This window comes from Salvelinus namaycush, chromosome 9 (genome assembly GCF_016432855.1).
Source record: "Salvelinus namaycush isolate Seneca chromosome 9, SaNama_1.0, whole genome shotgun sequence".
Taxonomy (NCBI): domain Eukaryota; kingdom Metazoa; phylum Chordata; class Actinopteri; order Salmoniformes; family Salmonidae; genus Salvelinus; species Salvelinus namaycush.
Window position 1 is genome coordinate 27,165,716 of NC_052315.1, and position 24,707 is coordinate 27,190,422.

Consider the following 24,707-nt stretch of genomic DNA (forward strand, 5'->3'; position numbering starts at 1 on the left):
TGGTGATTTTAAGCTTGTGTGCGGCTGCTTGGCCATGGAAACCCGTTTCATTAAGTTCCTGACGAGAAGTTATTGTGCTGACGTTGCTTCCAGAGGCAGTTTGGAACTCGGTAGTGTTGTTTCTCCTAGAGGTTTCCACTTCACAAAAACAGCACTTACAATTGCCCAGGGCAGCTCTAGCAGGGCAGAAATTTGACTAACTGACTTGTTGGAAAGGTTGCATCCGATGACAGTACCACATTGAAAGTCACAGCTCTTCAGTAAGGCCATTCTACTGGCAATGTTTGTGTAAGGAGATTTCATGGCTGTGTGCTCGAATTTTATACACCTGTCAGCAACGGGTGTGGCTGAAATAGCTTATCCACTCATTTGAAAGGGTGTCCACATACACTATATATACAAAAGTATCTGTGGGCCATGCCACACAGGACATGTCTATCTATGTAAGTGGAGCTGTGCCTCTATACTGTATATCTGTCTGTAACGCACGGCCATCTTCATTGCCATATTGTACAAATACACTAATCAACCAGTCATGCATTACCACAGTCATTACAACTAATAGAGAAGCAGTGTATTTATAATCACTTTTGATTTCAGCAGCAACATTAATCACTTCTATTTTTAGCCTTTCCATGAGGGCAATTCCACGGTAACAGAATTACGCTGAGACTCAGACTTTTCATTTCAACATGTATGCCAAACAAAAACCACTCATTTCAAAGTTAATTAACCCGTACATACAACTCTATGAACAAGGACTACTTTAAACAATTCACACAGAAAAACAAAAGAACTGTGCAGATGCAAAGTTTGGTAACAGAATTGCGTTAAAATCTCCCTCAGTTTTTAATGCAACCATGTTTTCCAAAACCCCTTAAATATCTGCTCCGAATTCAGATTAAAATACACCTGCATAAAGAATGGGGTGTCAGATGCGACATAACACCTTCAGTTAAAAAAAATCTGTTTTGGTTATTGAACTATAGTAAGTGAAGTGGATTTACACCCGGTAACAGAATTTGGGTAACAGAATTACTTAATGGGTCCCTGATCTGTACTACACAGCAATGCATAATTATGAATATGACTGTCATTGTATTCATGGTGACGTATCCTGAATAGGTAAACAAAGGTCGAAATATACAATATCATCCTTTGCATATATGGGTATTATTCTACATACTGGCTATTATTCTAAAGAGCTCCGCACCCAAACAAGACCAAATTTGGTTGGTCTGGACCAGACGAAATCTGAACCAATCATAGACGTCTATATTTCACAAGTTTGGACATCACAGTAGAGTTCAGTACAATATATTATACGCTACTTTTCTTGACTGTACTGTACTCTACAGTGCTTCACTGTACTGTGCTGTCCAAACATGTAAAACGTAGACGTCTATGATTGGTTCAGATTTGGTCCGGTCACCAATCATGGACGTCTATGGACGTTGAAATCAAGGCCGGTCCAGCTCAAAAAACAACGTTTGTGGATGTTGAAATCAAGGCCAGGTTGGACTGACCAAATTTCAACAACCTTCAACATCCATGGATGTCCAATTTTGGTCGTTGCTCAGTGGGTTACTCATGGGTAGGTGTCAGTAAGAGTCGGGAGAGGTAACATTAACTGGAGAGAGAGAAGAGAGCGAGAGGCAGGGGTTGTCCAGACTTTTCACACTCTCGTTTCGACTACCAGACAACAGAAAGAGAATAAAACAGTTGAGCTGAACATCACAGTATGCCAGTGGAAGGGAGGACAGTTGCAGGTGACCCAACTGTGGTTTGGTAACAGACTTAAGAGTTTTAAATCACTTAATAATCATTAAACTAATTGGTAGGTCTACCTTTACTTGTTACTTATGTGAACTTTCATTATCCTCCCTCCTCATGAAATTAGAAGCACAAGGCAATATTTCTTAAACAAGGCAGAGAAATGTCTCCAAAACGAAATATAAGTGTTGATATTAATTGGCAGGGGTCTTTACTTCAACATTATTGTGTTTTGATGAATTTACTTTTTCTGGTATAGAACATTTAAAATCTACTTTTTCTGTATACCACCCCTACCTTGTCACAACACAACTGATTGGCTCAAACGCATTAAGGAAAGAAATTCCACAAATTAACTTTTAACAAGGCACACCTGTTAACTGAAATGCATTGCAGGTGACTACCTAGTGAAGCTGGTTGAGAGAATGCCAAGAGTGTGCAAAGCAGTCATCAAGGCAAAGGGTGGCTTACTTTGAAGACTCTAAAATATATTTTGATTTGTTTAACACTTTTTTGGTTACTACATGATTCCATATGTGTTATTTCATATATTTGATGTATTAACTATTATTCTACAATGTAGAAAATAGTAAAAATAAAGAAAAACCCTTGAATTAGTAGGTGTCCAAACAGGTACTGTATGTTGTCTAAGACCCCTGTTCCATCTGTTTGAGCAGAAATCCAATCCATTACTAATGTAAAATGTTTAAGATGGAAACAGTTAAAAATGTATCTATGCCTTCATTTCCTTGAAGTATAGACTCTTAGCTTTCATTTGACAACCTATTTGATATGCTCCTATGAACTTCACATTTTGGTGCTCATGGGTCCTTTTAGATGGAAATGACCGTAACCAAAGCTCAGCAGGCCCACGCTATGACCAGACAAACACCCATAATAAATACAACACACGCACATACTTGCGTCTATAAATATCTCCAACTCACAGTCACACCACCACCTCAGCATACAACACTCAGCTCAGCAGTGCCACAGTCATGGGAGTGAGACTCCCTCGCTGTCTCCGTCAATCTCACTCTCTCACACGCACACTTGCCACTGATTGTTATTTGTGTTATGTTTCTATAAACATTTTTTTTTAAATAAAATAAAATTTGTCACATACACATGTTTAGCAGATGTTATTGCGGGTGTTGCGAAATGCTTTGGTTTCGAGCTCCAACAGTGCAGTAATATCTAACAATACACACAACCTAAAAGTAAAAGAATGGAATTAAGGAATATATAGATATTATGATGAGCAATGTCAGAGTGGCATTGCCTAAAATACAGTAGAATAGAATACAGTATATACATATGAGATGACTAAAGCAGTATGTACATTTTTTTTTTTAAAGGGGCCAGTGATTTCAAGTCTATGTATATGGGACAGCAGCCTCTAAGGTGCAGGGTTACGTAACCGGGTGAAACCCGCCTAGTGATGGCTATTTAACAGTCTGATGGCCTTGAGATAAGCTGTTTTCAGACTCTCAGTCCCAGCTTTTATGCACCTGTACTGACCTCGCCTTCTGGATGATAGCGGCGTGAATAGGCAGTGGCTCGGGTGGTTATTGTCCTTGATTAATCTTTTGGGCCTTCCTGTGACATCGGGTGCTGTAAATGTCCTGGAGGGCAAGTAGTTTGCCCCCAGTGAAGCGTTGGGCAGACCGCACCACACTCTGGAGAGCCTTGTGGTTGCGGGCGGTGCAGTTGCCGTACCAGGCGCTGATACAGCCCGACAAGATGCTCTCGATTGTGCATCTGTAAAAGTTTGTGAGGGTTTTAGATGCTAAGCCAAATTTCTTCAGCCTCCTGAAGATCAGCTCCTTTGTTTTGTCGATATTGAGTGAGAGGTTATTTTCCTGGCACCACACTCCCAGGGCCCTCACCTCCATGTAGGCTGTCTCGTCATTGTTGGTAATCGGGCCTACTACTGTTGTGTCGTCTGAAAACTTGATGATTGCGTTTAAGGTGTGCTTGGCCATGCAGTCATGGGTGAACAGGGAGTATAGGAGGGGGCTGAGCATGCACCCTTGAGGGGCCCGTGTTGAGGATCAGCGAAGTGGAGGTGTTGTTTCTTACCTTCACCACCTGGGGGCGGCCCATCAAATTCCAGGACCCAGTTGCACAGGGCGGGGTTAAGACCCAGGGCCTCAAGCTTAATGATGAGCTTGGAGGGTACTATGGTGTTGAATGCTGAGCTATAATCAATGAACAGCATTCTTTCATAGGTATTCCTCTTGTACAAATGGGATAGGGCAGAGTGCAGTGCGATGGCGATTGCATTATCTGTGGATCTATTGGGGCAGTAAGCAAATTGAAGTAGGTCTAAGGTGTCAGGTGATATGATCCATAACTAGCCTCTCAAAGCACTTCATGATGACAGAAGTGAGTGCTACGAGGCGATAGTAATTTAGTTCAGTTACCTTTGCTTTCCTGGGTACAGGAACAATGGTGGACATCTTGAAGCAAGTGGGGATAGCAGACTGGAATAGGGAGAGATTGAATATGTCCGTAAACACTCCAGCCAGCTGATCTGCGCATGCTCTGAGGACGCGGCTAGGGATGCCATCTGGGCCGGCAGCCTAGCGAAGCTTGATTGCTTAGAGGGAATAACTAAACTGTTTGTATTCGGCCATATTCCCAGTCGCCTTGCCACGGTTAAATGCGGTGGTTCACGGTTTCACTTTTACACGAATGCTGCCATCAATCCACGGATTCTGGTTAGGATAGATTTTAATAGTCACAGTGGGTACAACATCTCCTATACACTTTCTGATCAACTCAGTCACAGTATTCGTGTATTCGTCTATGTTATTCTAAGAGGCTACCCGGAACATATCCCAGTCCGCGTAATCAAAACAATCTTGAAGCACGGATTCCGATTGGTCAGACCAGTGTTGAATAGTCCTTAGCACAGGTACTTCCTGTTAGAGTTTCTGCCTATAGGAAGGGTGGAGCAAAATGGAGTCGTGATCAGATTTGCCTAAGGGAGGGCGGGGGAGGGCCTTTTAGGCATTTCGAAAAGCTGAGTAGCAGTGGTCTAATGTTGTTTTCTCAGAGCGAGTGCTACAGTCAATGTGTTGGTAGAACCTCGAATTGTCTTTGTTAAATCCCGAGCTACATTAAATGTGAAGTTCTTTGAGGGCCATCGTGGTATCAGCTTGAGGGGGAATATACACGGCTGTAACTATAACCGAAGAGAATTCTCTTGGGAGATGATACGGTTGGCATTTGGTTGTGAGGAATTCTAGGTCAGGTGTTGTTACAATTACACCATGAGTTGTTAATCATGAAACATACACCCCCGCCTTTCTTCTTCCCGGAGAGTTCTTTATTCCTTTCTGCGCGATATACTGAGAACCCAGCTGGCTTTACGGACAGAGACAGTATATCCCGAGAGAGCCATGTTCCCGTGAAACAGAGTATGTTACAATCCCTGATGTCTCTCCGGAAGGTGATTCTCGCCTGGACCTCGTCTACTTTATTATCCAGAGACTGAACATTAGCGAGTAATATACTCGGAAGCGGTGGTTGGTGTGCGCGCCTCCTGAGTCGGACTACAAGTCAACTCCGAATACCTCTTCTCCGCCGGCGGTGTTTTGGATCAGCCTCTGGAATCAGTTCAATTGCACTGGGGGTACGATCAAAGGATCCAATTCGGGAAAGTCGTATTCCCGGTCGTAATGCTGGTGAGTTACCACCACTCTGATATCCAAAAGTTATTTCCGGCTGTATGTAATAACACAATAAATTTTCTTGGCTAATAATGTAAGAAAGAACACACACAAAAACAAAATACTGCAAAGTTGCTTAGGAGCTAGAAACAGAGCTGCCCTATCTGTCGGCGCCATCTTGGATTTAGGCGAGAAAGAAGGGTGTTTTTTTTGCTGGCTATCTAACAAATCAGGAGAGGTAGCTTTTGGTTGCAATGTTGTGTAACAGTCATATAGATCTAAGTACTTGGTTACAAAATGTGTTGTTAGAGCAAAACACAAGCCTACTCAAACATTATAGGCTACATGGCTATTAAAATGTGCTCCATTTTGTTGCTTAAAGGAAAAAAATTATGTCTGTTTATAGAGCAAATCGTTTAGGTTTACTCTTCCATGTTTTTACTGGTTAGGCTATGTTTTTTTTGACACCGCTGATGGACTCTCTTTCCAAGGCTTCCAGTCCAGAGTCAAGAGATCGCCCTCATGGTCAAGTCAGTGGTTACCAGAAAAATGTACAGCAGAACTACCCACGATAGACAAAAAAACATGCCAAAGGAAACTAATAAAAAACAAAATGAAATGATATAAATAAATATGCCAGTGTTAGCAAACACTGCATCACAGCTTCACACAGAGAGACTGGGGGGAAACCACAATCTGGTGATGTCACACAATCTAGTGATGTCACACAATCCGGTGATGTCACACAATCCGGTTATGTCACCTCCGACTGAACATGCATGATTGGTTCTTCAGAAGACAAAAAACCCTCTCTCTGGGCAAACATTACAAACAGCTTAAAGGAATCACAGGGCATGGTTAAACAGTCAGCCATGTGTCCTATGGGCTCTATAATTACCCAATAGCACATAAGACCTTGGCATGAAATAGAAAACCTGCAGAAAGCACATACAGGCTAAATCACACAAAGAAGCAAGTACAAAGGCCAATCACTTACAATATGTGTCTATGGTACACTAATCTCATTCCTATACCACCACTTCATAAAACACACTGATGAATTACATACAACACCCGTTCTGCCAGTCACATTCTGTTAAAGGTCCCCAAAGCACACACATCCCTGGGTCGCTCCTCTTTTCAGTTCGCTGCAGCTATCAACTGGACGAACTGCAACAAACACTCAAACTGGACAATTTTATCTCAATCTCTTCATTCAAAGACTCAATCATAGACACTCTTACTGACAGTTGTGGCTGCTTTGTGTGATGTATTGTTGTCTCTACCTTCTTGACCTTTGTGCTGTTGACTGTGCCCAATAATGTTTGTACCATGTTTTGTGCTGCTACCGTGTTGTGTTGCTACCATGTTGTTATGTTATGTTGCTACCATGCTGTGTTGTCATGTGTTGCTGCCTTGTTATGTTGTCTTAGGTCTCTCTTTATGTGTTCTCTCTCTTGTTGTGATGTGTGTTTTGTCCTATATTTATATTGTATTATTTTCATCCCAGGCCCCTGTCCCCGCAGGAGGCCTTTTGGTAGGCCGTCAATGTAAATAAGAATTTGTTTTTAAATTACTTGCCTAGTTAAATACAAATTAAATAAGACAATCGAGTAGCCTAGGCTACCTGCTCTTTTATTAATCAGGTAAGCTGATGCCGTTTTCTAAAAACAAAATGGCCAATGATGAGCAGAGGACGTAAGCTCATCATCAATAGAAACAACATAGTAGACTAAAGATGGCCCTACTTTAATCAAAAATTGATAACTAGCTTAAAATGTATGCCTTTCTTGTTTTCGTCCATTGACAGAGATAAAACTGAAAACAGAATTCTTACACAATGTAGGCTACATACAACTCTTTCATAGGCCAGATCCTGAGATATAGCCTCTCACACGTTTCCAGCTCCACCATGTATTCAACAGAACATAGGCCTTGGCCTAACCATGGCCAAAAAGGAAACTGGCACACTGGTCAAAATAGCATCAAAATCACCAGGGTAAAGAAAAGTAACAGAAACTGACAACTCAGCAGAGGAAAAAAAACAAACATAAAATGCCTATCCAATATTGAAAAGTACTTCACAAAACACAGTGGCTTCTGGGGGGAGGGCAATTCCACGGTGACAGAATTACGCTTGGACTTTTTACTTAACAATGTATGCCAAACAAACATGTAGTTCAATAACCAAAATTAATTTTTTGTTTTCCTCAAGGTGTCATGTCATAGCTGACACCCCATTCTTTCTGCAGACATCTTTATAATCGCAATTCGGAGGCTATATTTACGTTTTTTGAAAATGTGGTCTCATAAAAAAAACTGAGGGAGATTTCCCCGTAATTCTGTTACGAAACTTTGCATCTGCACAGTTCTTCCAATAAATGTGTTTTTTGTGACATGTTCTGTGTAAATGGCAGTCCTTAGGCATAGAATTCGATGGTTTGTTAAACTTCAAAATCAAATGGTGAAGTGAATTTACATCCGGTAACGAAATTACGGAAATGGAATTACAACATACGTCCCGGAGCAGTACTATACAGAAATGCATTATTATAGATATGAATATCATTATCTTCATAGTGATGTATCCTGAATAGGTACACAAAAGGTATAAATATGCAATATCCTTTTTTCACATATGTGCGTATTATTCTACACACTGGTTATTATGTCATGAGCTTGCTCCCAAACAAGAACAAATCTGGTTAGTCCGGACCAGACCAAATCTGAAACATATCATAGATGACTATTTTTCACAAGTTTGGACATCACAGTAGAGCACAGTACAGTAGATATAGTATGTACAGTACAATAAAGTAAATTATACTGTACTCTAGTGTGCTCTACTATACTGAACTCTACTTTTCATTACTTAACTGTACTGTTCTCAATTGTACTGTCCAAATTTGTGAAAAAACAAACAAAAAAACAATTCACCCAAAGCTAAATATAAGTGTTGATATTAATTAGCAGGGGTCTTTACTGTAGCAGTATTGTGTTTGGATTTTAAGACTGTTTCTGGTAGATGTTGTCTAAGACCCCTTTTCCATCTGTTAGACCACAAATCAAAGCCTTTGCTTATTCCTAATTTTTAGGATGGAAAATTGTAAAAAAAATATATATATATATATATATATATATACATACATAAACTTATTTTACAACCACTCCACAAATTTCTTGTTAACAAACTATAGTTTTGGCAAGTCAGTTACGACATCTACTTTGTGCATGACACAAGTAATTTTTACAACAATTGTTTACAGACAGATTATTTCACTTATAATTCACTGTATCACAATTAGAGTGGGTGAGAAGTTTACATACGCTAACTTGACTGTGCCTTTAAACAGCTTGGAAAATTCCAGAAAATGATGTCATGGCTTTAGGGGGACCTTGCGTGCGCTGCAGGATTTTAATCCATGACGGCGTAGTGTGTTACTAATGGTTTTCTTTGAGACTGTGGTCCCAGCTCTCTTCAGGTCATTGACCAGGTCCTGCCGTGTAGTTCTGGGCTGATCCCTCACCTTCCTCATGATCATTGATGCCCCACAAGGTGAGATCTTGTATGGAGCCCCAGACCGAGGGTGACTGACCGTCATCTTGAGCTTCTTCCATTTTCTAATAATTGCGCCAACAGTTGTTGCCTTCTCACCAAGCTACTTGCCTATTGTCCTGTAGCCCATCCCAGCCTTGTGCAGGTCTACAATTTTATCCCTGATGTCCTTACACAGCTCTCTGGTCTTGGCCATTGTGGAGAGGCTGGAGTCTGTTTGAGTGTGTGGACAGGTGTCTTTTATACAGGTAACAAGGTCAAACAGGTGCAGTTAATACAGGTAATGAGTGGAGAACAGGAGGGCTTCTTAAAGAAAAACTAACAGGTCTGTGAGAGCCGGAATTCTTACTGGTTGGTAGGTGATCAAATACTTATGTCATGCAATAAAATGCAAATGAATTACTTAAAAATCATACAATGTGATTTTCTGGATTTTTGTTTTAGACTCCGCCTCTCACAGTTGAAGTGTAAAATATGATAAAAATTACAGACCTCTACATGCTTTGTAAGTAGGAAAACCTGCAAAATTGGCAGTGTATCAAATACTTGTTCTCTCCACTGTATATATACACACATACATACATCACACACACACACACACCTTAATCTCTCAAAAATATAAGGAAAAAAATTATTTGACAGGCTCCAACTTCACATTGGCGCTCATGGGTCCTTTTAGATATGCGGGAGTAACAAGCCTTTAACTTTAGATGCCTTGAGAAACAACATAATTTCCCCACATCTGACTGTACTGTAGTCCCACAATCCCTTTACACGACCACTCATGTAAAAAAGCCTAAATAACAAAACACACAGCTTTTTTGAGCCACTATCAACTAATGGGATTATACCAGTCACGAATTATCATGAAATCCTTATTACCTTCAAGACCAGACAAAAACAGACCAAAGCAGTGTACCTAGGCCTAAATCCAGCACCCCCACCACAGCCACCTAATGCGTGTCCAATCGCTTTAAGAGAATTGCACAAGTAGGCTACTCTTTCTGTAGATTCAAGAGGTAGGCCTATGTTAATACCGGGGCCTTACACTGACCTTACAATTGTCTCTCAATGAGGTGTGATTTTGTTTCCTTTATATTCAAATGTAAAATAGGGGGTGCTTATATTTGTTCTGTTTTACTGCATGTACAAGTCGGTAACCTGTATGAGTGAGAGGTGTGAAATGGAAATGCTAATTCTTTGCATATCCCAACATCCCCCGGAGACATCCTCGGAGAGTGGGGTCATGGCCAAGGATCAGCCATTACTGACGACAACCCTGGAGCAATTAGGGTTAAGTGCCTTGCTCAAGGGCAGATCGACAGAGTTTTGCCCTTGTCGGCTCAGGGATTCAAACTAGCAACCTTTCAGTTACTGGCCCAACGTGCTAACGGCTAGGCTAACTGCCGGTGTTAAAACAGAGACTGCGGACCTATAATAACTCAATCTGATGATTCATAGCACTGTTGTGGGATTAGATTTGACAGTTGACTAAACATGTAGAGTGACGTTAGACACTTTCTATGATTACACAACAAGCATTATCCCAGCTAACAATTCTAGGGAGAGAGAACGTTTTTGTAATGTTAACCGTAATGTTTGAGTGTACAGTTTTCTGAGGATTGGGAGAATATTCCATCAACGTCGCAAACATACAATGGACATAGTTGCCATGTTCTTAGAATATATACAATATTAACGTTCTAGACACATTTCATGGGAACGTTGCAAGAACATTTCTGTGCATCAGTTGTCAGTACTTTGCCTGATGGTCCCAAAGAAACGTTCTCCCTCCCAAAAACATTGTTCATCATTACACATCACACCTTGTTACTGTTGCCATGCCCATTAAGGCCCTGATTGGTGAACCCCTGATCTATTCACAGCTCCTTTTGTCTGTTGACAAGGTCAGGGATACTCTCACACACAGCGCTTTTAACATAGTGTTTTCAACATACATGATTACATTATGCATGTTCATTTACACAGCAATAATAATTGAACATGTCTACAACTGACATTTGAACTCAACCTCTTGGTTCATGGAATTCAGATGTTCCTGTTATGCCACCATGTCAGTGTCAGTTAATTTGACCAGTCTCTCATCACTGATTTGATTTACTTATTTCTACAATTTCGTGGCTTTCTGTATAGTTGTCTAATGTTGGTGGGGCATGTTAACCTGCTTTTAATGATACTCCTGAATCACTATGATCAATAAAAGTTTTTCTTGAGTGTACTTTTAACAGAGCTGAGATTTACATTAAAGTGCATTAACTATATTGCTTACACCTATCAAGTCATTTCAGATCGACACAAGTGCCTAGGGAGGAGGGTTTAGGGTTTCTTCTGGACAAGGCTTAACTATACTTGCCCAATAAATACATGACCTAGAGATATCCGTTATTGGGACAGTGGTTAGGATGTTCGTCATTAGTGCTGGTGGCCTGGGTTCGAGACTTGCTCGGCTAGTCACCCTGATTTATTTGTGCCTCTGCGTTAGTGTTATAAAAGACAATATGTTCAGCATTGTATGCATTGATCAGACATTTATTGGATATTTTACAATAGACCATTATTGCCGAAATACTGATCAACATGAACACTCATTATAAATAAAGGTGAGAAATAAATGGTGAGATATCATTTGACATAAAAAAAGAGGAATTGAGCCATAAGCCTAATATAGGCACCTACAGTCTGCAGGACATTGATTTGTAAAATTCGTAACACTACACTCCCATCCTAAAGCTTGAAAAAAAAACAATACAAAGTAACAAAATGTGATATTATTTCACGTAAAAGTGAATTACTTAGGCTTTAAGAAATACAACCAACTACAGAGATTGATGGGGGAGGGGAGCGGGACCCATGTATCCCGCTTCAATCAAGCAGGCTTCAGTCACCCCCAAGATTGAAGCTGGAGACAAATCCAGCTATGGCCACCTCCTTGTCAGGCCTTTCACACGGGGCAGACAGGGGTCCCGGGATGGACAGCTTACACAGCTTCCCCACATACGGCGCTGGATCATGGGTGACCTCGTTGAAGAGGAGATCCAGGAGCCTGTCTACGTAGCCTGTAATGTTTTTGAAAAGGGAAATGTTTAATTTCCTTTTATTTACTGTTCTGAGTTGATGCTATCAATTCATTGATGTAGTGATCTACTCATTCTAGTTTTTGAAGTACTCAATTTGAAATATGCAATATTTGGTTATGAACTGTTTTGTGAAACTTTTCAATGTTTGTATTTGGAATTTTTGTGTGCCTGAAATGCTCAATTGATGTAGATTGAAATGAATAACTATGACTTACAGTATGTTGGGTCTGTCTTCACAGCATATCCCCCCTTCTTTGCTGATTTTGTATCACAGCATTCCTGCTGTGGTGGTTGCCTGGGAAGCTGTGCAGACAGAGTAAAATGTCTATCCTTCCAGCTTGATGATAGTGGAAAGACAAAAGGAGATGGAAAGTTAAATAATCCCCCCCCAAAAAAATCATGATTAGCTCCAATGACACAAGCTACATCAACTGTAAGACAATAACCCACACAACGGAATGGTAAAATATGATTTTCAGGAGTAAATTACAAATAATATATACACCACAACTCCTTTTGTGAACAACATTCCCTCGTGCCAGCTGTGTGCTGGCAGTTCTCTGACTTAATGTAGGGGGCATGGAGATGGAAGAACAAAACCCATATAGTGATTATCAGGTGTTACAGAAAATATATTGTTCACAAGTCAAAGAAGACACAGTTGCATTATCTAACGCTAGCCCCGCGATCCCCCAAAATGTTGGCTACCGTGTGAGACTTATTAAACTCTGATACTTACATTATGGTCAGCGCTTGCAAGATCCACTGTCAATGATGGTACAGCATCCGTCTTCAGGATTAGCATCCTGGGAAGACCCATCGAATGTTCTCCTCAATTGATAAAGCAACTTTACTCGAAATGTGCACTGCACACACATGACCGTAATTTTCAGTGCAGCCTGTCCACCCGAAATGAAAAGGTACATTTTACACTATGGCATCCAGTCACAACAAACACAGTGTGCTTTTGCCGGCATGATGTAAGTAGCTTGCTAGCTAACAGTCACACTACAGATTAAAGGTGACCAGAATCTTTGGTAGTATGTTCTGCTTGAGCTAGTTTACAGTTTTGTAAAAAAAAAAGTTAAAGTAATGCGTAGGCGCACATGTGATGAAGGTTTTAAGGCGATACATATTTAAAATGACAAGACACTACCATTGGTGTATAACATTTCTGGCTTTATGTGACGTTGGTAGAAGCCCGATGAAAATCCTTGGTAATGCCTGCCTCCTGAATTCAAGTATTTGACATGGGGGGAGGGGACCAGTAACTTTATGATCAAACTTTATTAATGTACCAGCTACAGTAATTTTTAATACTTGGGCCACCCTACTTTGAACTGGTTTCATCCAAATATCAAATTTAATGAAAACCCTGATTACCACTATTCGGGACCTTTAATATTTTATGTTCTGAGAACATGGCGCCACGTTCCGTGCATGTTTGGGAGTTGATGGAATATGCTCCTAACCCACAGAACTGGACACATGAATGTTCTTGCAACGTTCCCATGAAACGTGTATAGAACATTAATGTACTGAGTTCTGAGAACATGGTAACCACGTTCTGTGAAAATTACATTTCACATTAAGGGAATGGTCTCTTGGAAACATTCCTTGTTAGCTGGGAGTAGCATGACGACGTCTAGCTTGATGGATAGCTGTCAAGTCCTACTTTTGATTTTGTGCAGAATACTTAAATAACTATCTGACCCAATTGTATGTGTTACATCCCTCCCTTAGGCTATGGTCTGCATCCCAACAAGTTGTTTATGGTCAAATATGTCAAACTACCCGCATAAATACCATCTGATCTATGTGCAGATATTTTACGCACAACAAATGCGTCAAGGCCTCCTCCCTTGCAGCAAAGTGTAGCTGTTGGCTGAGTTTGAAATGGCAGACGCTGTTGTTGTTCTTTTGTGCATAAAGGACACAATGGAATCCTTATAGCGTAATGCTCACCAACTGGTTCCAGAATGAATAATGATTCAGAATTATATTCCAACAGAACGTTTCCATGAACTAGCAAGCCAACAAAATGCAATATTTCCCTGTTCTGGACTGTCTGGTGCTCATTTGATCACAAAATACAAGCAAATTGTTAACGACTAGTCGTGGGTTATGGCAACTGTGTGAAGGAGAATTGTTTTTATATTAGCTAACGCCAGGGTTAAGTATTAGCTAGCCAGTACATTTACATTGCTAGCTAGCTTCTTATTTATAACGTTACAACTAACTAGCTAATGTTTGCAAGCTAATATTTAGCTACTGTATAGGGCCAACAACGATGGCGTGCAATTAGCATTATCTTGCATAACGTTAGTTAGCTAGCTGTCATTAGCTAGTTAGCGAGCTAACATTAGCTCGCTTACTAGCCAAGTTTGCTAGCGAGCTAACTGTGCGTCGCTTGTTATTACTTACAGTACATTGTGGTATTGCTAGCTAGGTAAACATTTCGATTATCGTGATCAAATAGAGGTAACCAAGTTATGGTAAAGCAAAAATAAAACTAACGTTAAACAAAGAGACCGTGGAGTTGAACGTTAGTGAAATAAATGGATATGCTTCAATACTGTTATGGTTAGCGAGTTCACTGTCAACCGTTTGGGCATTCCGCTCTCCTCTGAAACAAAGCACAGAGAGGTAGAGGCAGCTCAAACTAGATCGGGAAGATGTATACAAGACTCGACGCAAACCCTCCGGAGTGTCTTACGTAAATGACACACATCTAGGTACGAAATGTTATACTAGTTGTCACATCTGTATACCTTTGTAATGTACCCGCAGATTGTTCTGCGAGAGTCCGATGTAGCTGTATTTATCCTTGGGGCTCCAAGATCGGGGTAAGGAGGTCTCTTCCTCATTCACGGCCGGGTAGAGCCGCTTCAATCGCTCATTTAGCTCGTGCTCTTGGTAATTAAAAGCAGGATCCCCCAACAGCATGCTCCCCGCTCCAAGCTCTGCCATTTTCGGCTAGAGATGTTTTATTTTTGCTTGTTTTCTACTCTACTATATCAATCCGCTGACACAGGGAGAGAGAAACACTGAGATAGACAGAGATGATAGCAATGGTGTGATATCCACGGATAACCAAAGCTCTCTACAGTAGCACTGACAGTGGAGTGTGGGTACTGTAGTTGAATACAGGACTATCCACGAGCAAGATTTTCAGAATCGACTACAGAACCCCCGCTCTCCCCTCTTTGGTCTATTTTTTCCGCTTGAGTCCGTGAAAAGGAAGCTAGGAAATGTAGTTTGAGTGGTTGTATGCGGTCAAGACATGTTGAGCTCCCCAGTCTTATCATAGCAGATAATGAGGCATTTTTTTTCATTGAAATTCTCATTAATATTTACATACTGGCATACATTCAGTACGTTTTTGTGTCTCTAATGGGTCTTAAACCTTATAATCCAGATTTTTAAACGCAATGTTTGTGGATAATGTTTGCCAGTCTGTCAGACAGCTGCATTATTTAAATTCGAAATCATTGAGATGATTCTGAAACTGGCAGTGGTGGAAAAGTACCCAATTGTCATACTTGAGTAAAAGTAAAGATACGTTCATAGAAAATGACTCAAGTAAATTGAAAGTCACTCAATAAAATAATACATGAGTAAAAGTCTAAACATATTTGGTTTAAAATATACTTAAATTTCCTAATATTAAGCAAACCAGACGGCACCATTTATTTTTTATTTATGATAACTAAGGCCACACTCTAACACTCACGTGTGTTTAGTGAGTCCGCCAGATCAGAAACAGTAGGGATGACCAGGGATGTTCTCTTGATTATTGTGTGAATTGGACCATTTACTGTCCTGCTAAGCATTCAAAAATGTAGCAATTACTTTTGAGTGTCAGTGAAAATGTATTGAGTAAAAAGTACATTATTTTGTAATGTAGTGAAGTAAAAGTTGTACAAAATATAAATAGTAAAGTAAACTACATACTTGAGTAAAAGTAAAGATACCTAAGTCATTTTCTAGGAAGGTAAAAGTCACCCAGTAAAATAACACTTATAAATTAGTATAACTTATTTCAAATTCCTTATATTAAGCAAACCAGACGGCACCATTTTCTATTTTGTTTTAAAGGCAGGGACACTCCAACAAATGACACTCCAACATCCCTGGATGACCAGGGATGTTCTCTGGATACGTGAGTGAATTGGACAATTTTCCTGTCCTGCTAAGCATTCAAAATGTAACAAGTACTTTTGGGTGTCAGGGAAAATGTAGTGAAGTAAAAGTAAACGTTGTCAAAAATATAAATAGTAAAGTACAGATACCCCCAAAAACTAGTTAAGTAATACTTACAAGTATTTGAACTTAAGTACTTTACACCACTGTACATACATTATTAAGTCGCAGTTATAAAAATCTTTGATTAAGTCCTGAGCCAAGTCAAAGTTTTTTACGCCTTCTCTCTGGAAAGGTTCTCCAGGGATGCTAAAGTATCTGGCGCGCGATGGTCTGCTATTTGGGGTTCTTCCTGGGTCCTTCATTTCCATGGCAACATTGTGGAAACATAACAATTCGGTTGTGAGCCTGAAGCGTTGGCCTGAAGTGAAGCAAATAGCTAGCTAACCTAATTGAAGAGGGATTAAATAGTAATGTATTTGGTAACTAGCTAGCTCGCTTGTTTGCTGCATGTAAACATAACAGATGTCGACACAGAAATATATTAGATTACCACCTTTATCATCGTTTGAACGGCAAGTGGCCTTGTCCAATTTACAGTGTAGGCTAACGTTAACTGTTAATTTAGCTAGCTCACTCAGATAACGTTACTCTATGATAGTAACGTTACTAAGCGAATCATATAATAATAATAATAATAATAATAATACAAATAATAATTTCTAGTTAGCTGCTTGTTTCCATCTCACTTTCAGACTGTCGTCTGAGTGTCAACATAACGCTGAAAAAAGAACTGGGCGACAAGTGGCAATTGGCGGTCCTGGCTCATGTAGAGCATCAACCAGAGTAAGATAAGCAGTTAGCTAGCTAGGTTGGATCATTTGGGACTTAGTGATATGCACAAAGTACACTATTCGTTCCTCGAGCAAGCTTTTTTAAAAACGTTTTATCTCACTCCCTGTCAGGTTGGCTGTACTTCAGGCTACCTGTCAACCTGGCCTGCCCATGTCACCTCTCAAGTTATTCAGCAGGGGAGGAGATATACTTCAGGTGGAAAGATCAGGAACCATGGGTATTTAGCAAATTATATATACTGTCATATGATATAGGGTTAAAGTTGTGGAAGGATTTACTGAGATGGTAATATGCTACAGATGCGGTGATGAGTTTGGTGGCCCTGTGGGGAAGCCACGATTCCTGGAGCAGCTTGAAAGCTACCTAAAGAAGGAGCTGCAGGCTCTTGACCCACAACAACCAAAAGTCCAGGAGCGCAAACTACAGGTCCCATCCATCTGCCATATAATATACACGTTATCCATGTAATTTAGGCTTTGTTACAGTGTATTTACCTTACTACAAATAAGGAGTATAGTGAATAGATTCATTTTCACTTGGTTGTCAAGTCACAAAATCTGCCCTCTGTCATACGCAGGCATACCGGGAGGTCTTTGGCTGTTTCATTGAGGACTTCAAAACGTACAAGCCGCTTCTGTGTGCCATAAAAAATGAATATGAAATCACATTAGGTGTGTGGCATTGTAGCATGGAATGTTTGATTGTGGCATATAGGCCTATATTGTTATGGTGAATGTGAGTTTGGACAGAAAAACAAGGATGAATGGAAGTATCAGAGGGACTTAAAGATGTCATGCTTATAGGATGTTGGATTTTATTGTCTATGATGTTCTTTTCAGCAGCATACCTACGGGACCAGATCCGGGAGCTGGAGCCTCTCCGTGCTCGTCTGGTTGTGGTGTCAGAGCAGTGTGAAAAGAGGATACTGGGCCTGCGAGAGGAGGAGAGGGTAGAGATTAGAGCTCTGAAGCAAGAGCGCCAACACCGTCAAAAGGTTATTGAAAACATGAGAGAGACACAAAGTGCCCTGCAGACCCAGGTACAGTGCTTACCCACTAGGTTCAGTCTCAATCACACCAGTGCTGCTCTGAAAACACCAAATTCAAGTTATTCTGCCTAGGCTGCCTGAACTCTCCTTCATCGCTCTTTCGCTTGTTCTTCTCAGGTGTGTTGTCTGCAGGCAGACCTGGCCGCTCAGTATCTAATGTACAGAGAAGAATGTGATGCTCGCAAGCTGCTCATCGCCAACATCAGCAGCATGAGCTATGGACCAGATGAGGAACCCGAGGAAGAGCAGGAAGGTAGTGAAAAAATGTAACAATAAAATAATTATTGGTTAACTGTCTTGATGTAAGCGAAGTGTGGAGTGTTGTCACCTCTGAAAACCTGTTCCTTTCCATCAGAAGTGGAAATCGAGGACCCAGTGAAGGAGAAATTGGCTCTGAAGGTGTGTCGAGAGGACCTGACTAAAGCCCAGGTGGAGTTAAATCGCTTGCATGCTGAGTATGGAGACGTAGTTCCCCGCCGTGACTGGGAGACGCTGGACCATACCCACAAAGAGAACTTGCTTAAGGTACAGTTCAGTGAAATGTTTGATTCAACAACAGCAGTCTCACTTCATCAGACCTGAATGAGTGTGTAATCTCTCTTTGCATCTATTCCAGCTGGAGACCCTGCAGAAAGACTTTGATCAGATGAAGGCTGAATATAACACACTGCTTGAGGTGCACAAGCAAGTCACAACACAGAGGGACAGCCTCCAGGGAGAACTGGAGGGCTTCAAAGAAGCCTCTACCCCCAGGCCAGAATGGGAGCAGTGTGCAGGTATCGCATAGAAAAACTGCTGTAGGTTATGTTTTTTCCCCCTTCCCATTTGTGGTATGGTATTGTTGGTAGTAATGCTTGAAGTGTTTAGCGTTCTGCTTTGTGACTGAATCAATATAAACATTTTAGATCAGAACATTTACACAGCACTGTGTGATTCCAGGCGTACTGGGAGGTAGTGAGTGTTGGGCAGATCTCTCCCAGGGACAGTCCAGCCAGCGGCGTTTGGAGATCCTGCTGGCAGAACTGGGAGGAAAGAACTCAGAGTTTTTCACTGGACTGGTAAACCTCCCTCCCTGCACATCAACACATTTACAAAAAGAATGGCATGGTCAAAAGGTCTTCACCCTGTGTCCACTCAGGGTACTTCTGATGATGTGCCCATATACCTGCGCTATGAGGGGCAGTTAAAGAACCATAGGCTAAAGAAGAATGCGGTTGTGAGAATCCTCAAGGAGGTTTGGAAGGAGAAGGTCATGGAGGATGGAAGGGTAAACTGATACCTTTCTTTTTTCAAATAATGAGTTAATATTTCACACACTGTTTGACTGATATTTCTTCTAATTGTATTTCTCTTAAGAGAAATAAAAGCAGCAATCTTCCCGAGTTTCTGCGGCAACATCTGGAGAGCCAATATGGGGAAAAGGCTGGAGAGTGGGCTTATAGCTTAGTAGAGGGCATTCGTCAACACCAAAAGGATGACTCTGTCAGCCTCTTCAATGACATTCTCACAGGAAAGGTGTGTGATCTTGCAAATGTGTTATACAGCGCTCTTATGAGTGTGAGAAAGGATGGTGCGCATGATTTGATGATTATAAATGTATTATTAACAGGTGGATGAGAGTGTGTACCATGGTCAGACACATCTACTGTCTAACCTGCTGAAAGTGTTGATCCACAGTGACAGTACAGAGAGTGGGATGCTCAGTGTTCAGGATTTCAGGTAATGCAGATAATCAAATTACAGTACAGATTAAAGTCAAACATTCCGATTATGACAGTGAGTGGGCTATATAAAATGGCCTCTGTTTTGCAGAGATGACTTGCAAATGGCCTTCCCTCTGAAAAGAGCGCAAGACATCGATGAGCTAGTGACCACAGCTCAGGCCGAATTAGACAACAACGGTGGGAGCCTCCCATACCAAAGACTGTATACAGAGGTAACTTTTTGGGTCTCAGTCCAAAATTTCACACCTCAGTCCACATAATTTCACAATCCTGTTTTGATAAAGGAATACCAGCCATAGTCAATAGGCAGACCATGGTCTGGAAATTTGAGGGACTGGACCTTCTCAAAAAGTATTTAAGTACCCTTGATGTATACAATAGAAAAAATGTATGCTGTTTAAAATAGTAATATACTACCACACTGAAACACAACCTTCACAAGACAATATAGATGGAAAATATTCAGACCCCTTGACTTTTTCACATTGTTACGTTACAGCTTTATTCTAAAATTGATTAAAATGTAATTTCACTCAATCTACACACAATACCTCATAATGACAAAGCGAAAACAGGTTTAGAAATGTTTGCAAATGTATTAAAAATAAAAACAGAAATAGCTTATGTACATAATTATTCAGACCCTTTGTTATGAGACACGAAATTGAGCTCAGGTGCATCCTGTTTCCATTGATTATCCTTGATGTTTCTACAACTTGATTGGAGTCCACCTGTGGTAAATTCAATTGATTGGACATGATTTGGAAAGGCACATACCTGTTGACAGTGCATGTCAGAGCAAAAACCAAGCCATGAGGTTGATGGAACTGTCCGTTGAGCTCCGAAACAGGATTGTGTCGAGGCACAGATCTGGGGAAGGATACCAAAAAATGTCTGCAGCATTAAAGGTCCCCCAAGAACATAGTGGCCTCCATCATTCTTAAATGGAAGAAGTTTGGAACCACCAAGACTAACTAGAGTTGGCCGGCAGGCCAAACTGAGCAATCGGGGGAGAAGGGCCTTGGTCAAGGAGGTGACCAAGAACCCGATGGTCACTCTGACAGAGCTCCAGAGTTCCTCTGTGGAGATGGGAGAATCTTCCAGAATGACAACCATCTCTGCAGCGCCACACCAATCACGCATTTATGGTAGAGTGGCTAGACGGAAGCCACTCCTCAGTAAAAGGCACATGACAGCCCACTTGGAGTTTGCCAAAAGGCACCTAAAGGACTCTCAGACCATGAGAAACAAGATTATCTGGTCTGATGAAACTAAGACTGAACTCTTTGGCCTGAATGCCAAGCGTCACGTCTGGAGGAAACCTAGCACCATCCCTACGGTGAAGCATGGTGGTGGCAGCATCATGCTGTGGGGATGTTTTTCAGTGGCAGGGTCTGGGAGACTGGTCAGGATCGATGGAAAGATGAACGGAGCAAAGTACAGAGAGATCATTGATTAAATCAAAATCACATTTTATTGGTCACATACACATGGTTAGCAGATGTTATTGCGAGTGTAGCGAAATGCTTGTACTTCTAGTTCTGACAGTGCAACAATAGAAAGAAATCCAACAATTCCACAACAACTACCTAATACACACAATCTAAGTAAAGGAATGGAATAAGAATATATACATATAAATAAATGGATAAGCAATGACTGAGCGGCATAGGCAAGATTATTATAATAAAATACAGTATATACATATGAGATGAGTAATGCAAGATATGTAAACATTATTAAAGTGACGAGTGATCCATTTATTAAAGTGGCCAATGATTTCAAGTCTGTATGTAGGCAGCAGCCTCACTGTGTTAGTGATGGCTGTTTAACAGTCTGATGGCCTTAAGATAGAAGCTGTTTTTCAGTCTCTCGCTCTCAGCTTTGATGCACCTGTACTGACTTCGCCTTCTGGATGGTAGCGGGGTGAACAGGCAGTGGGGCCTCCCAAGTGGCGCAGTGGTCTAAGGCACCGCTATGCAGTGCTAGCTGTGCCACTAGAGATCCTGGTTCGAGTCCAGGCTCTGTCGCAGCCAGCCGCAACCGGGAGACCCATGGGGCTGCACACAATTGGCCCAGCGTCGTCCGGGTTAGGGGAGGGTTTGGTCGGCAGGGATGTTCTTGTCCCATCGCGCACTAACGACTCCTGTGGCGGGCCGGGCGCAATGCACGCTGACACGGTCGCCAGGTGCACAGTGCGGCTTGGCTGGGTTGTGTTTCGGAGGATGATGAGGAGGCTCTCGACCTTTGCCTCTCCTGAGTCCGTACGGGAGTTGCAGTGATGAGACAAAACTGTAACTACACGAAATTGGTACGCTTTATTCTAAAATTGATAATTTATTTTTTCACTCAACACAATACACAACACACAAAACAAAGCGAAAACAGGTTTAGAAATGTTTGCAAATGTATTAGAAAAAGAAAAAAGGGGTAAAAAAATTGTTTTAAATAAGAACTGGCAGTGGCCTTGCTGTGACGTCGGGTGCTGGAGGACAGGTAGTTTGCCCCGGGTGATGTGTTGTGCAGACCGCACCATACTCTGGAGAGCCCTGCGGTTATGGGCAGTGCAGTTGCCGTTACCAGGTGGTGATGCAGCCTGACAGGATCCTCTCAATTGTGCATCTGTAAAAGTTTGAGTTTTAGTTGACATGCTAAATTTTTGTACACCCTGCCACATACGTCTCGTGTCTGAGACGTTGAATTGCGACTCCACTTTGTCGCTATACTGACATTCCACTTGTTTGATTCCCTTGCGGAGGGAATAACTACACTATTTATATTCAGCCATATTCCCTGTCATCTTTCCATGGTTAAATGGTTCTCACTTTCAGTTTTGCACGAATCGGTAGGTTTTAATAGTCACAGTGCGTACAACATCTCCTATGCACTTCCTTATAAACTCACTGAATCAGCGTATAAATCGATATTATTCTCTGAGGCTACTCGGAACATGTCCCAGTCCGCGTGATCAAAACAATCTTGAAGCGTGGATTCCAATTGGTCAGACCAGCGTTGAATAGTCCTTGTCACGGGTGCATCCTGTTTGAGGAACAAAATGAATTTGTGGTCAGATTTTCCAAAGGGAGGGCGGGGGAGGGCGTTGTATGCATCGCGGAAGTTAGAGTAGCAGTGATCCAGAGTTTTGCCAGCACGAGTGCTACAATCAATATGTTGATAGCATTTAGGTAGCCTTGCTCTCAAATTTGCTTTGTTAAAATCCCCAGCTACAATAAATGCAGCCTCAGGTTATATGGTTTACAGCCTTATTCTAAAATGGATTAGAACAAGGCTGTAAACCTGCTCCAGTGCACTCAGAACCTCAGACTGGGGCAAAGGTTCATCTTCCAACAGGACAACGACCCTAAGCACACAGCCAAGACAACGCAGGAGTGGCTTTGGGCCAGAGCCTGGACTTGAACCCGATCTAACATCTCTAGAGAGACCTCAAAATAGCTGTGCAGCGACACTCCCCATCCAACCTGACAGATCTTGAGAGGATCTGCAGAGAAAAATGGGAGAAACTCCCCAAATACAGGTGTGCCAAGCTTGTAGCGTCATACCCAAGAAGACTCAAGGCTGTAATCGCTGCCTAAGGTTCTTCAACAAAGTAGAGTAATGTGTCCGAATACTTTATAAAATGTGAAAATTCTATTTAATCAATTTTATAATAAGTCTGCAACATAACAAAATGTTGAACAAATCAAGTGGTCTGAATACTTTCCTAATGCACTGTAGGCTACCATTACTGTCTACTGTGGTAAAGACATGGTGTTATGTCCTATGCAGGATGCAGATGGGAAACACAAAGACTTCCTGAATCTGGTGAAGAAGCAGGCCTCCACAGAGAGGCATATGTATATCAGCCAACTGAGGACTCAGCTGGGAGGCAAAGGGTAAGCAAAGCGTATACCCCATGTAGGGCGGCAGGTAGCCTAGCGGGTAAAGGCTAGGTGAAAAATCTGCATTAGTCGCTTTGGATAAGAGCGTCTGCTAAATGACATAAATGTATACAGATCTCAATTTGCACAAGTAATACACTTGTTTCATCGTTGTTTGAAAAGTGTAAACCGTTTTGAAAGGATCACCAGGGGCATTGTGTTTTTTATTCACAGAGAGGTGACTGTGGCCGATCTAAGGGCTGCCTTTAAGAACATTGACCCCTCTCTGGACGCTACCACACTAGACTGGGTCCTAACTATGGCATTCCAGATACACCAGGAGGAGCTAGAACAGCACACAACACAAATGGACACAGAGCTGGCCCTGCAGCACCTCCTGGCAGTAGATGTGACCAGGGCTGGGCCTGCACCACAACAGGACTGAATCGCTCTAAGCACTTTTAGAAAGTGGTAGCCGTCAGGCGTCTAACTGTTTCTTTGCTATCCTTGTGGCCTGCAAACTCATGATATTTCCAAAGGAACCAGGTTGAACATTAAACAAACACTTAAACGAACTGTTACTGAAATGATCTGTAAGTCAAATGTGTTTCACACAGTAATTTATTATCAGTTTCAGAAATTGAATATTTACGTAACAACATTAGCATCCCAAAGTTGAGCTGTCACATACTTCTCTGGTGTTCTAGTAGCCAGGCTAGCAAATTGTTCACCGGAGCAGTGTGTGGCTACTCAATTCAAACGTCTGTTTATAGTAGTATACAGTGCCATTAGAACTGTGCCATCTTGTGGATGTCCGCATGTAAAACGATGGCCATTCTACCCATCCTCATAATTTCCACAACAAATGTAGTTTACCTCCATTAAAGTGGCTGATTTAAAAGGTACCATATTTTTGTATGTTGAAAGTTTCGTGTGGGTGGAAAAACCTACCAGC

At 41.4% G+C, this 24,707-nt stretch overlaps 2 protein-coding genes and 1 long non-coding RNA gene across 4 annotated transcripts in view; 1 reads left to right on the forward strand and 2 right to left on the reverse strand.

The window, feature by feature from the left end:
- The window catches only part of LOC120053912 (ran-binding protein 10), a 28,923-nt gene extending 13,707 nt beyond the window's left edge, over positions 1 to 15,216 (reverse strand). For both annotated transcript variants that reach the window (XM_039001223.1, XM_039001222.1), the window contains exon 1: positions 14,876 to 15,216. In XM_039001223.1, coding sequence (XP_038857151.1) covers positions 14,876 to 15,074 — 199 coding nt within the window. In that variant the 5' untranslated portion in view covers positions 15,075 to 15,216. The remainder of the gene's footprint in view (positions 1 to 14,875) is intronic.
- Positions 11,541 to 14,868, reverse strand: LOC120053913. The gene is made up of 2 exons (XR_005477556.1): positions 12,320 to 14,868; positions 11,541 to 12,083 (listed from the first exon to the last, which is right to left on the reverse strand). It is a non-coding gene; the product is annotated as an uncharacterized LOC120053913 (long non-coding RNA).
- Positions 15,217 to 16,989: 1,773 nt separating the features above from the next.
- On the forward strand, positions 16,990 to 24,637 carry tsnaxip1 (translin-associated factor X interacting protein 1). Its single transcript, XM_039001226.1, has 15 exons — positions 16,990 to 17,093; positions 17,213 to 17,319; positions 17,402 to 17,528; positions 17,680 to 17,773; positions 17,942 to 18,141; positions 18,268 to 18,403; positions 18,506 to 18,675; positions 18,767 to 18,926; positions 19,090 to 19,208; positions 19,289 to 19,417; positions 19,507 to 19,665; positions 19,760 to 19,869; positions 19,963 to 20,086; positions 23,661 to 23,767; positions 23,987 to 24,637. Exons 5-15 carry the CDS (start codon positions 18,109 to 18,111, stop codon positions 24,195 to 24,197), a joined length of 1,458 nt encoding a protein of 485 aa, XP_038857154.1. The 5' UTR covers positions 16,990 to 17,093; positions 17,213 to 17,319; positions 17,402 to 17,528; positions 17,680 to 17,773; positions 17,942 to 18,108; the 3' UTR covers positions 24,198 to 24,637.
- The last annotated feature ends 70 nt before the right edge of the window (positions 24,638 to 24,707 follow it).

What these genes read in the sequence shown, in the direction of transcription:
- tsnaxip1 (XM_039001226.1), top strand. Translation starts at nt 18,109, where the DNA reads ATGAGAGAGACACAAAGTGCCCTGCAGACCCAG. An exon ending in ACAAAGAGAACTTGCTTAAG is followed by an intron (nt 18,676 to 18,766) that starts GTACAGTTCAGT and finishes CATCTATTCCAG; the next exon opens with CTGGAGACCCTGCAGAAAGA. An exon ending in CAGAGTTTTTCACTGGACTG is followed by an intron (nt 19,209 to 19,288) that starts GTAAACCTCCCT and finishes GTGTCCACTCAG; the next exon opens with GGTACTTCTGATGATGTGCC.